At 49.9% G+C, this 10440-nt stretch overlaps 2 protein-coding genes across 2 annotated transcripts in view; both read right to left on the bottom strand.

The window, feature by feature from the left end:
• LOC102865126 (mucin-3A-like) overlaps positions 1–741 on the bottom strand; it is a 3797-nt gene extending 3056 nt beyond the window's left edge. Inside the window, exon 1 of the mRNA XM_006903424.1 lies at positions 734–741. Within this exon, the coding sequence (XP_006903486.1) occupies positions 734–741 (8 nt within the window). The remainder of the gene's footprint in view (positions 1–733) is intronic.
• A 4783-nt stretch (positions 742–5524) lies between these two features.
• LOC102864728 (mucin-3A-like) overlaps positions 5525–10440 on the bottom strand; it is a gene marked incomplete at its 5' end in the record, with an annotated part of 7784 nt that continues 2868 nt past the window's right edge. The window contains 8 exons of the mRNA XM_006903423.1: positions 5525–5566; positions 5738–5790; positions 5972–6057; positions 6610–6772; positions 7264–7329; positions 7900–8048; positions 8680–8738; positions 8858–8973. Of these exons, the coding sequence (XP_006903485.1) occupies positions 5525–5566; positions 5738–5790; positions 5972–6057; positions 6610–6772; positions 7264–7329; positions 7900–8048; positions 8680–8738; positions 8858–8973 (734 nt within the window). The remainder of the gene's footprint in view (positions 5567–5737; positions 5791–5971; positions 6058–6609; positions 6773–7263; positions 7330–7899; positions 8049–8679; positions 8739–8857; positions 8974–10440) is intronic.

Here is a 10440-nt window from a genome sequence, read left to right as displayed (position 1 = left end):
GGGGGGGAAAAAGAGAGGACACTGGGGGAAAAAAAAGAGAGGACACTGGGAAATCAAGAGGGAGCAAAGTTGACTTTAGGATCCTGCTGACAACAGCTGTGTCCTGAGAGGTGGGGCTTGAGATAATATCGGGCAAAGCAAAAATGTAGGAAATGGGGAAGCAAATGCAACTGAGCCCAAGGGAGAGGAGAGAGACCACAGTCAGACTCTGGGGAAGGAGGACACTCAATCAGGACTGATGAAGTGAAGGCCTAGGTAGGGCAAGAGTAGGGAGAGCATAGGAGCTGAGTAGGAGAAGGAAAGTGAAGAGGGCATAGGAAGACGAGGCTCATTGTATACTAATGAAGGAATATTTTTTTTAAAATAACAATAAAATCTGATCATTTCATAATTTGAAAAACAAAAGAAGGGTTGGTTTTCTGGATTTATTTCAAGGAGGAAGATTTAGGAGAGTAGTGACTATTTGTCAGATGACTTGTATCTTAATTGGTATCTTTTATATATGTCAAGGAAGGGAAAAGGAAAAGCAGAGACTTGTCACCCTGAAAACTTGTCCAGGTGTTATCTCATTGTGAAAAAAAAAACCTGCAAGAAGACTTTTCTGAGAAGAAGTGATGCCTGCACTTCCAGACGTGAGCATAGATCCTGCAGGTTGTTTGTTCCAGGTCAAGAGCAGCACCCACCACTTCTCCCCCCACCACCACCACCTTTGTTGTCCCCCACACCCACTCACCTGGCCATAGTTCTGCAAGACCCCTCCTCAACGTCATTCTTCCCATCTCTGCCCTGCTTGTTATCTGAGTCTGCCCACACGTCCCTCTTACCTGTACTTGTATTCCCCTGAGCACAGAGCAGAGAGGCCCCGAGAAGACAGAGAAAGCCAAGGAACCCATAGAGCTTCATGGGAATGGAAGGCAGGATCGGTCCCACCAGCAACCGGAGCAGCAGCAGCAGCAGCGATACTGCCGCATATATGAGAGCAGCCCCAGTGTGGAAAGTCTTAATATTTCCTCTGATGGGTGTGGAGCACTAACATACCTTCACCTTTGCACCACCCCTCTTCATCCCTCTTCTACCTTTCCTCTTAACTTAAGCTGTGGTTCAGAAAGACAGTGAGAAACAAAGATAAGATAAGTCCCAGAGATGTCAAAAGGAAGAAGTGCTGGTTGCCCAACCCCCTAGCCTGCTGGTCCACTGGGAATAGCTCCCAGGCTGCCCTTTCCCTTCCCTAAGAACTAGCAACACACTTGGCCTTGAACCCTGGAATCTAGGTGGTGTTTTCACAGCCTCTCTTTAGTCTTATTCCTGACTGGTGCTTGCCTCTGACTCCATGATGCAGCAAACGTAGACTCCTCAATAAATGCTGGAAGTACCCACTCCACCAGCAAACACTCGGCTTTCTTGCTCTGTGGACTGAGAGCCCACAGCTCTGATGCACTTACTCCCCTGCACATCTGTGTGCATGTTTGTCTAAGTTCCCCCTGCTGTTTGCTTGTCCAAAGCTCCACAATGGACTGAAGTTCTAGAGAAAGGGCCAGATCAGAAAAGAAATAAAACTACAGGTGCTACTGGAGGAGGTCTTTGAACTTTCCCTAGGGATTCCAGGCAAAGGGAAAGGGAGGGGTTTACAAGACAGCATGACAGTGTTCAATGTGCAGTGTGTCCCCTGATAAATGATGACTCTCGCTGCTTCTTTTATTGGAGTGCTGGGTCACTGACCATGCCCCCACAGAAACAAAGGATAGTGAGTGATTGGGCCATGCCTTTTTAACAGGGCAGGAAAAATAGAAGTAGCTGGATAACATAGACAATGGTCTAGGGAAGCCAAAATTCTAGGCAAGTCCTACTATACCAAAGGTCACCCCCTGGCTTTTCTAGCCATTGTCCTCTATATCTGAAGGAATAACTTTCTGCTTATAATCATCTACATTCATGAAAGTGTGTAAGCCAGTTACTTCACTCTTTATACCTTAATCCCCCATTTTAGATAGCCAATTTCTAATTTCCCCACTCCTATCCACAGTCAACACTCTTGATACCAGCAGCCAGGAAATCAAGAGACGAATTGCATTGGGAAAGTCAGCTGTCAGGGACCTCTCCAGAGTACTGAAGAGCAGCAATGTCAGGCTGGAGACCAAGTTGCACCTGATCCGGGCCATAGTCTTCCCAATTGTGTGCTATGCATTGGAGAGCTGGACAGTGACTAGGGATGATAAAAAGAGAATTGATGCCTTTGAGCTTTGGTGCTGGAGAAGAGTGTTGAATATACCATAGACTGCTAGGGGAACAAACTGGTTTGTCCTGGAGGGGGTGCAGCCAGAGTACTCTTTGGAGGCAAGAATGATGAGGCTTCACCTCACATACTTTGATCATGTTGCTAGAAGGGGCTATTCCTTGGAGAGTGACATGATTCTAGGAAGGATGGAGGGTCAGTGAAGGAGAGGAAGACCCTCAATCAGGTGGGTTGATATAGTAACTGCCACAATGGGCTCTGTATGTTGTCAAGTATGAGGATGGCACAGAACAGAGCTGGGTTCAGCTCTTTTGTTCATAGAGTCGCTATGAGTTAGACTCGGTTCAACGACACCTAACAACAACAAAAATTAAACCAGTATTCTGAGGAAACAAGCATGTCTTTCTCTGAAAAATCTTCCATTATGGTGGAAACTTTAAGGATCTGTGAAAGTCTGCTGTTAGGGACCTCTCTAAAGTACTCAAGAGCAACGGTGTCTCTCTGGAGACTAAGCTGCGCCTGATACAGGCCATGGTCTTCAAGTGGGCTATTGGGGTTACTTTGAGAGCCTGTAGGTGCAAAAGGGACACAGCCTGTGGTTGTGTGATGGAAAGAAAAGTACCTGAGACTTTTGGACTGAAATCCTGCTATTCCAGCTTTTTCAGCAGGAAATTGGTCTCTAATAGGTTACACCTGCCAACAGGATGGTCTTTCGACCTTAGCTTCCTCTGTGAAGGAGGTCTATGGGGCTTCCTTCCTTGACTTGGGGAGAGATGCAGGTGTGCTGAGAAAGCCTCCATAGCTAGAAACGGCATAAGCCCAGCCTTTTGGCAATTCCCTACCCCCCCCCCCAGAAGGGGAAGGAAAGAAACACAAGGGAGGCCAACTACCTTTTGACACCAGAGACCAATACAGAGTAGACGGCAGTAATGCACCATAGCAGTACTGGGTGCCCAGAGGCAACAAGCCAGTGGCAGGATACATATGGCCAGCATCTCCTGGGGAGCAGGTCCTGACCATAGGATATTCACTTGTTAAAAGGGATCAAGAAGTGAGAGCCTCCCAAGGACTAGCTCTTGGGGGTGGACAGCTCTTGGGCGAAGATGAGAATATGGGTACAGTAGTGGCATAGGAATGACCAAAGAGACTTGGCCAAAAAGGAGCTGGTTGAGTCTCCTCCCCTCTGACCACTCTAGCATTATCTGTCCTCAGCCAGGGTCTCCTCAGCAAAACCATAGTGACACAGAAGGGGCAGGGCCAGACAGAGAACAGGAAGCCAGGTGTTTGCCAAGAGGCTGTGACCAGGGAGGGAGGAGACCTTGGCAGGGACAGCCAGCAGCAGGCAGAACAGGGAACCTAAGTTGTGCCTCCAAAAAAAAAGACTGTTCTTCAGTCTTCCTCCCCATCACTCATCTGAAGTTCATGTTCCTAATCTCGAGTCGTTCCGCACCCCACCCCCAGGACTCTAACCCTCAGCCTTCTTTCTCCTGAGTGGAGTTCCCACCCACACCAGAGACTTTATGGTCCTGAGTCTCCTCTGCTTAGGACTATGGATCCAGGAGCCTCTCCTAGCCCCCACCCAAAGAACTTGTCAACCAAGGGGAGGAATTATTTTAACCATCCTCAGTCCTGATCTAGTGTCTAGAGGGTCTGAGAGATGATGAAGACGGCACAGGATAGGGCGGGTTTCGCAACAGGGTCGCTATGAGTTGTACTTGATGGCAAGTTGTACTTGACACCTAACAAGAACAGTCCTGACCAGGCTTGACTGCTGCAGTGAAGGCAGAGACAGACCAGTATGTCTGAGTGTGTATTTCAGACCAAGCTGAGAGAGGCTGAGGGTCTTTGGAGGCCAGCTTCATCCGTTCATGTGACTGGCAGTTGTCTAAGGCAGACTCACCTCCAAAAGGCCCACTGAAAAAGGGTACAAGTGACAAACCCCACCCGAACCACAGTGCTAACAAAACAGAGCCCCCTTCATGTCCACTGTGAGGAGCTGCGACTTCCTTCCTCCTGGGCAGAAATGGCAGCCCCTACACGTGCTCGTGGTCTTCCCTTATACCAGGTGGAGACTGGGAGCGGGATAACACACGGCAACAAAAGAACAGCATGCAGCAATTTATTTTTACAATAAATACTATATTGCATTTACAACAGAAAACTGAAGATTGGCCAAGTTCCTGTCCCCAAACCAGATCTTCTTGGCAAAAGAGGTTATGGACTTTGGAATTCAAGAGTTGCTTGCAGGAACGGGGGTGGGGGGGGTGTGTCACGGTGTCATCAGGGAGAGGGAAGGAAAGGGAGTGGAGTGGGGCAGGGAACGAAGAGGTGGGTCAGTAAGGGATGGGGGGGAGCACCAGGGGAAGGGGAAAAGAAGGAGCTGAGGACATTGCCCTATCTCAAGGCCCACTTCCTATCATACAAGGAGACTCTGGGGAAACCCATCCACCCACCCCCAACCTGGGGTCAAGGGCCCTCACCTAAGTGAGAGACCTTGGGAGTCAAGGGAAGGGATGGATCTGCATAAGGAGGGTATCAGGGCCTGAGGAGTGGCAGCTAGGGGACTCTAAAAAAGCAGAATGTAGCCATTCCTATCTAGGAAGGAGGAGAGGGTAGAGGGGTTGGGAGTGGGAATTAGGGAGGAAATAGGTCTAGGACATTGGGATGAGAAAGGAAGGATTTAGGGCTGGGGGGACAAGGATGAGGAAAGGGGAAATGACACTGATGATGTGGGACTGGGGTTGAAGGGTTAAGGAATGGGTCTGGAGGGGGAGGAGATATTAAAAAAGGAAGCAAGGGACACAGCAAGGAGTTATATGAGGAGAAGGTACCAGGTTGGGCTGGAACTGCAGGCAGCTGGAGGTTGGCAATGAGGAACAGGCAAAGGGGAAGCAAGGGGGGAAATAGTGACCAGGACCTGAGAGGAGGAGAAGGATGTGATATGAGGGCTCACTGTGAGCTCAAGAACAGACAGGAGGCTGCAGTGCGGCAGAGAACTGACTCGGTCCATCTTCTGATTTTCCCAGTAACTGCAGAAAATACCCAGACAAGTGTGTTTTACAGGCAATTAACCTAAGGTTCAGAGAAATTAACTGATTTCTCCAAAGTCTCACAGTGCAAGAGTCTGATTTTGAACTGGATCTCCCAGTGGGTTTCAGCCAACTTGGGAGGAAGAGGTCCAAAAGACAGCCTGACTTTGCCCGTGGACATCAGGACCCTTGGCTGCACAAAGCCTTGGACATCTTTTGAGATGGACGCTGGCTTGAGGCAGGATGTAGGGATGATGAAGGCTCATGTCCAGGAGGTGGCCACCTCGGGCCTTTGGATCTGCACCTGCCAGAGAGAAACAGGAATGAGAGCAGGTGACCAGACTGCTCGTGCTTATGGCCAGTCACTGCCTCTGGGTCCCAACCCTACTCCTGGGGGTGGTGAGGGGGGAGGGCATTTCAAACCAGAACAGAGAGAGTGGGAGAGTTTAGCATCCTTGCCCCTTTGTCCCCTCACTTTAGTATTGGTGTCCATGTTCTCCAAAGCTATCTGGAAGTTTTGGTTCACTCCTAGAAAGGAAGCAAGAGGGGGGAAGACATGAGGAATCAGGCAGGATCTCAGGGGGCTCCTGCACTGCATACATGCCCTAGGAGGATCACTGAGCAGGAAGGGCGTGGGAAGAAGCCCCTGAAGTCTCTGGCACCGGCTCAGGAAGACCCCACACTCCCAAATGCCTGGAGACAGGCTCACCAGCTCCGTCGTCCTCGAAGGCAGAATTTGTAAACGTGCCCACGTTGTTCTCATCCCAGACCTCCGCCCATTTCTCGTCCCAGGACCTGGATCAGAGGGCCAAGTGGTCAGATGAAGGTCTCAGGCCCGGGACCCCAGCAGCACCCCGTGCCCGCCTCCCCCAGGCCCCACCAGCGCTCTCACCCCCTGCGGGAACCCCGCCTCCTCCAGTAGCGCGCGCCCAGCACGCCCAGCGCGACCAGCAGCAGCGCCGCGCCGCCAGCCAGGCCCCCGATCAGCGCCCTCCAGTGGACGGCCACCTCGCAGCGCGGGCCGGAGTACCAGAGCGTGTCCGAGTAGAAGCAGCTGCGGGTGGGAGGAGGAAGGGTCACAGGTCACACACGCGCACCATCACCCGGGCCCCAGGCCAGTTGTGGGGGTTCCCCTCGGTAACTAGTGGGTGGGCCCGCTCCACTCTAGGGAGAGGGGAGGGGGCGAAAGCGAGGGGATGGAGGCGGGGCCGGAGGGCTTCGGAGGCGGGGCTTCTCCCTGTGGGCTGGAGTCAGGGAGGGACTGAGCTGGAGGGAGGGGCGCCCAGGGCGTTGTGTGGGCGGGGGCTTTTGTGTGGGCGGGGCTTCCGCCTGGGGGCGGGAACCGACCGGCACGTGGGACCACTCTTCTCCAGAAGACACTGGCCCTGGTGGCAGTCGATGGCGCCCTCCACGCCTGAAGTGCAATTGCTGACACAGCGGAGCTGCTTTCCCTCAATCAAGGGGAAGTAGAAATTCTCGTAGCCCTGGGCAACGGTGCGGCGGCAGATGGCTGGGGGTTTGGGTAGAGGATTGCAGAATGAGGGACCTTACTCCTTAAACAAGGGCTCCAGTATACATCAATTCATTGCCCTAAAGTTGGTACCAACTCTTATCTGGACCTCTAGCAAGTTTATAGAGGCTGGCAATTACCAGGAACTCTGGTGACCTGCTGGTAAGAAACTGCGCTCAATCCCAAAGACACCCAGTTCTAAACCACCAGCTGCTCCACAGAAGTCAGGGCAATCAACGTTCTGAGTCAGTACAAAGCAAAACAACATATTGTCTGGGAAGAGAATGCCCATCTTTCAAACACGGAGAAGCGGGTGCATTTGACTGTATTATAGTCTTTGAAAAACGGGAGAGGTCTAACCAACCCCTCAGCTTCTCTACACCTTTTCTGCTAGTGCTCAAGGTAGGCCTCACCAGGGATCCAAATGCAGATACCTCTGGCAGGAAGAGGCATCCCTTCTGGAGTCACTGAGTGCTTTGCCACACACTCACCTTCCGCGGATAGCTCTGTCCTGGTGGTGGTGTTCACCTTGACTGAATCAGGCTTAAAACATAGCGCTGGGAACCCAAGAACAGGAGCAGTTGGCATAGGGGAGAAACAAAGGTGAATCTAGGGATGCAGGGCAAGCTAAGAGGTGGGGCACACAGCTCACTTTGTGGAGAAGGGGAACCACAGGGTCTGCTCCCCTTGTTCCTTCTCTCAGCTTCTAGTAATAATCAAGGGCACCACTAGCCATCGTGGGAATGGGAAATATCATAATCACAGAGTTTCACGGGGAGCTCTGGTGGCCTAATGATAAAGAAGCTGCACCGCAATCCCAAGAGTATGCAGTTCAAATCCACCAGATGCCCTGCTGGAGAAGGAGAGGCAAGCTCCGCTTGTACCAGTCAGATCTGATTTGACAGTACACATAAAAAAATAATAAATGTTTTAAAAAAAAAATAATCACAGAGTTTCCTCCCCAGTCCCTTCCTGGCTCAGTTGAGTAGGGACCTGTACTCCTCTCCACCTGTCTGAGGTACCACATGCTGCCACTGGACCCTAGACTGCCCCTCTCCTAAATGGGAATAGGCTAGATAATGGCAGCAAGACAGGGCACACCTCCAGCCCCAAGCCCACCCTCTTACTCAGGCTACTATTGCAGCTGTTCTCCTCCTGGCTGACATTTCGGAGCTCATCCTCCAATGTCTCCATCACCTTCTCATACTCCGTCTGCAGCTCAGGGCTGAAGGGCAACTCCAGCAGGACCACATAGTCCACCACGATGCTGCCATTTCTGAAGGTGTTGGTAGGGAAATTTTAGGGAGTGCACATGCATGTGGAAGATAGGTACTTGGAATAACACTACTGGGACCAGTCACAATTGCACGGAGTGAGGGGGACATGCAGTGGGACAGAGCAGGAATGCCATTTCATCCTTTTCAGAGGGGTTGTCCACACCCTAGACTGACCGCCTGGAAAGGCCAAGGAAGAATGATTTACATTTTCTGCATTGCATCAAACCATCACCAAAACAGACTCTCTGTTTCTCTGCCTCTCTGATTCCTTGCCTTTCTCTAACTGCTTCATTTAGCAGACCAGATGCCAGCCAGAAAGGAGGAAATTCAAAAGTCTGAGCACTAGGGATCTTAGTAGTCCTCATGAATGTCCGTCCCCATGCAATTTTCCTCCTTCCAACATGCTTGAAGAATGGGAGTAGAAACCACCCCTATTCACCCCTCTTTTGAAATCACCCTAGGAAATGCCCACAACATTCTCTGGAGTGATTTCCTAGAACTCTCTCCATCCCTCTCTTTATAAAATCTGATGACTCAAAAGCAGGAGATGAATTCTCCAGGCTTTCTTTGAACCCATTCTCCCCCTCTCACTCCATCACATCCCCACTACATCCAAAGAGGATCTCTTACCTTAGACCTAAGATCTCCACCTTCTGGAACCCTGGCACATTTTTATAAACTTCCTTCATCTGAAATATGAAGAACACCAGAGTTCACATCTGAACCACCAGACCTGAGAGCATCCAGGGGCCAAATTCAGCTTCGGGGAGAACCAAGACCTCAAATTCTTCACCGACTCCCACCTCACCCGATTCTGGAAGGATGTAGTGAATTCCATGTAGGCTTCGGAAGTGTTGTCATTGAGTTCAGGAGTGAATTCTTTGTCCACGGATACCTCCATGCCCACTTCAGCATCCACAGTATCTGCACACATAATGCCCTGCCCTGGTCACTTCACAATCTGTATTTGTATGACTTTAGCTCCACACAGAGGCTCCTCCCACTTCCTTCTCTATGTGCCCTGAGGATTAACTGAACAGTAGAAGAGAAATAGGAATTTCAACTGCTTTGTCCTGAGATGAGGAAGACAAGGAAATTAAAGAAGTCACTCTGATCGGCATCATGATGTCCTTGCCCTAATGCCCAAATTGAAAGCATGATATATTACATACCAGTGGGAGGTGAAAAGTTGCAGATGGAATTAAGCTTGCTAGTCAGCTAATCTTTTTATAAAAAAAGTTATCATGGATTATTTACAGCTAGCCAATGTCATTGGAAAGGTCTTCAGAATGAAAGACAGGTAATGTTAGTGTCCATCAAAGGAAGACACAACAGGGGAAAAAGGCACAGAGAGAGATGCAACATAGCTTTGAACATTGAGAAAGAGTTCCTTGGCGGGGGTGGGGGAGCGGGGGACAAACTACAGGCAATCTCTAAAAGTTACAAGGGAAAGAAAATGGATTCTCTAACCCATGGTCTTGAACTCAATTCAAGCTCACTGTGATCATGTGTTACAGACTGTTGTCATTATGTGCCATCAAGATGCCTGTGACTCAGTGACATTATGTACAACAGCCCTAAACCCTGCTCTATCCTGTGCCAATCTTATTGTCTCTAATACTGCTACCACCATTACCCCAGTCACTGAATCAGTCCATCTCATCGAGGGTCTTCCTCTCTTGCGCTGTCCCTCCACCCTCCCAAGCATGACATCCCTCTCCAAGGACTGCTTCCACCTTGCAACATGCCCAGAGTATGTCAGATGAAACTTCAGAATCCTTGCCTCCAAGAAGCAGCCTGTCTTCACCCTCTCCAGGATGAACTTGTTTGTTCTCCTAGCAGTCCATGGTACATTCAGTACTCCTCTCCAGCATCATACCTCAAAGGCATCAATTCTCCTTCTATCATCCCTAATAGTGGTCCAGCTTTCTGATGAATAGCAAGTAATTGCAAAGACCATGCCCTGAATCAGGCACACTTTAGTCTCCAGACTGACATCGTTGTTCTTCAGTACTTTGGAGAGGTCTCTGACAGAAGACTTTCCCAATGCAATTCATGTTTTACTTTCCTGGTTGCTGGTACCAAGAGTGTTGATTGTAGAGCAGAGCAAACTGAAGCAGTTAAGAATCTCAATTTCTTTTTCCTCTTCCAGAGACGCTGTGTAGAGTCATTCAAAATGGTCCAGCATCTGACCTACTATTGTAGGCTCTCCTACAACGCAGCCTCTGACAAAATTAGGCTGTCCTGAACCCCTGGGAACAGAATTGTTTACCTTTATACCAAGAAGGTTGGAAAAGCACCAAAATCTGCATGTGGTTTTTGCCCAGGCCGACTAAGAGGGGTTCGTGCTGTGAGACCTAAAGTTCTCATGTTTTTGTTGTTGTTGTTGTT

Source organism: Elephantulus edwardii, unplaced genomic scaffold (genome assembly GCF_000299155.1).
Source record: "Elephantulus edwardii isolate Elephantulus edwardi_28Jun2011 unplaced genomic scaffold, EleEdw1.0 scaffold00778, whole genome shotgun sequence".
NCBI lineage: Eukaryota > Metazoa > Chordata > Mammalia > Macroscelidea > Macroscelididae > Elephantulus > Elephantulus edwardii.
Note: the sequence above shows the minus strand (reverse complement) of the source record. Positions and strands in the feature narration are given on the sequence as shown.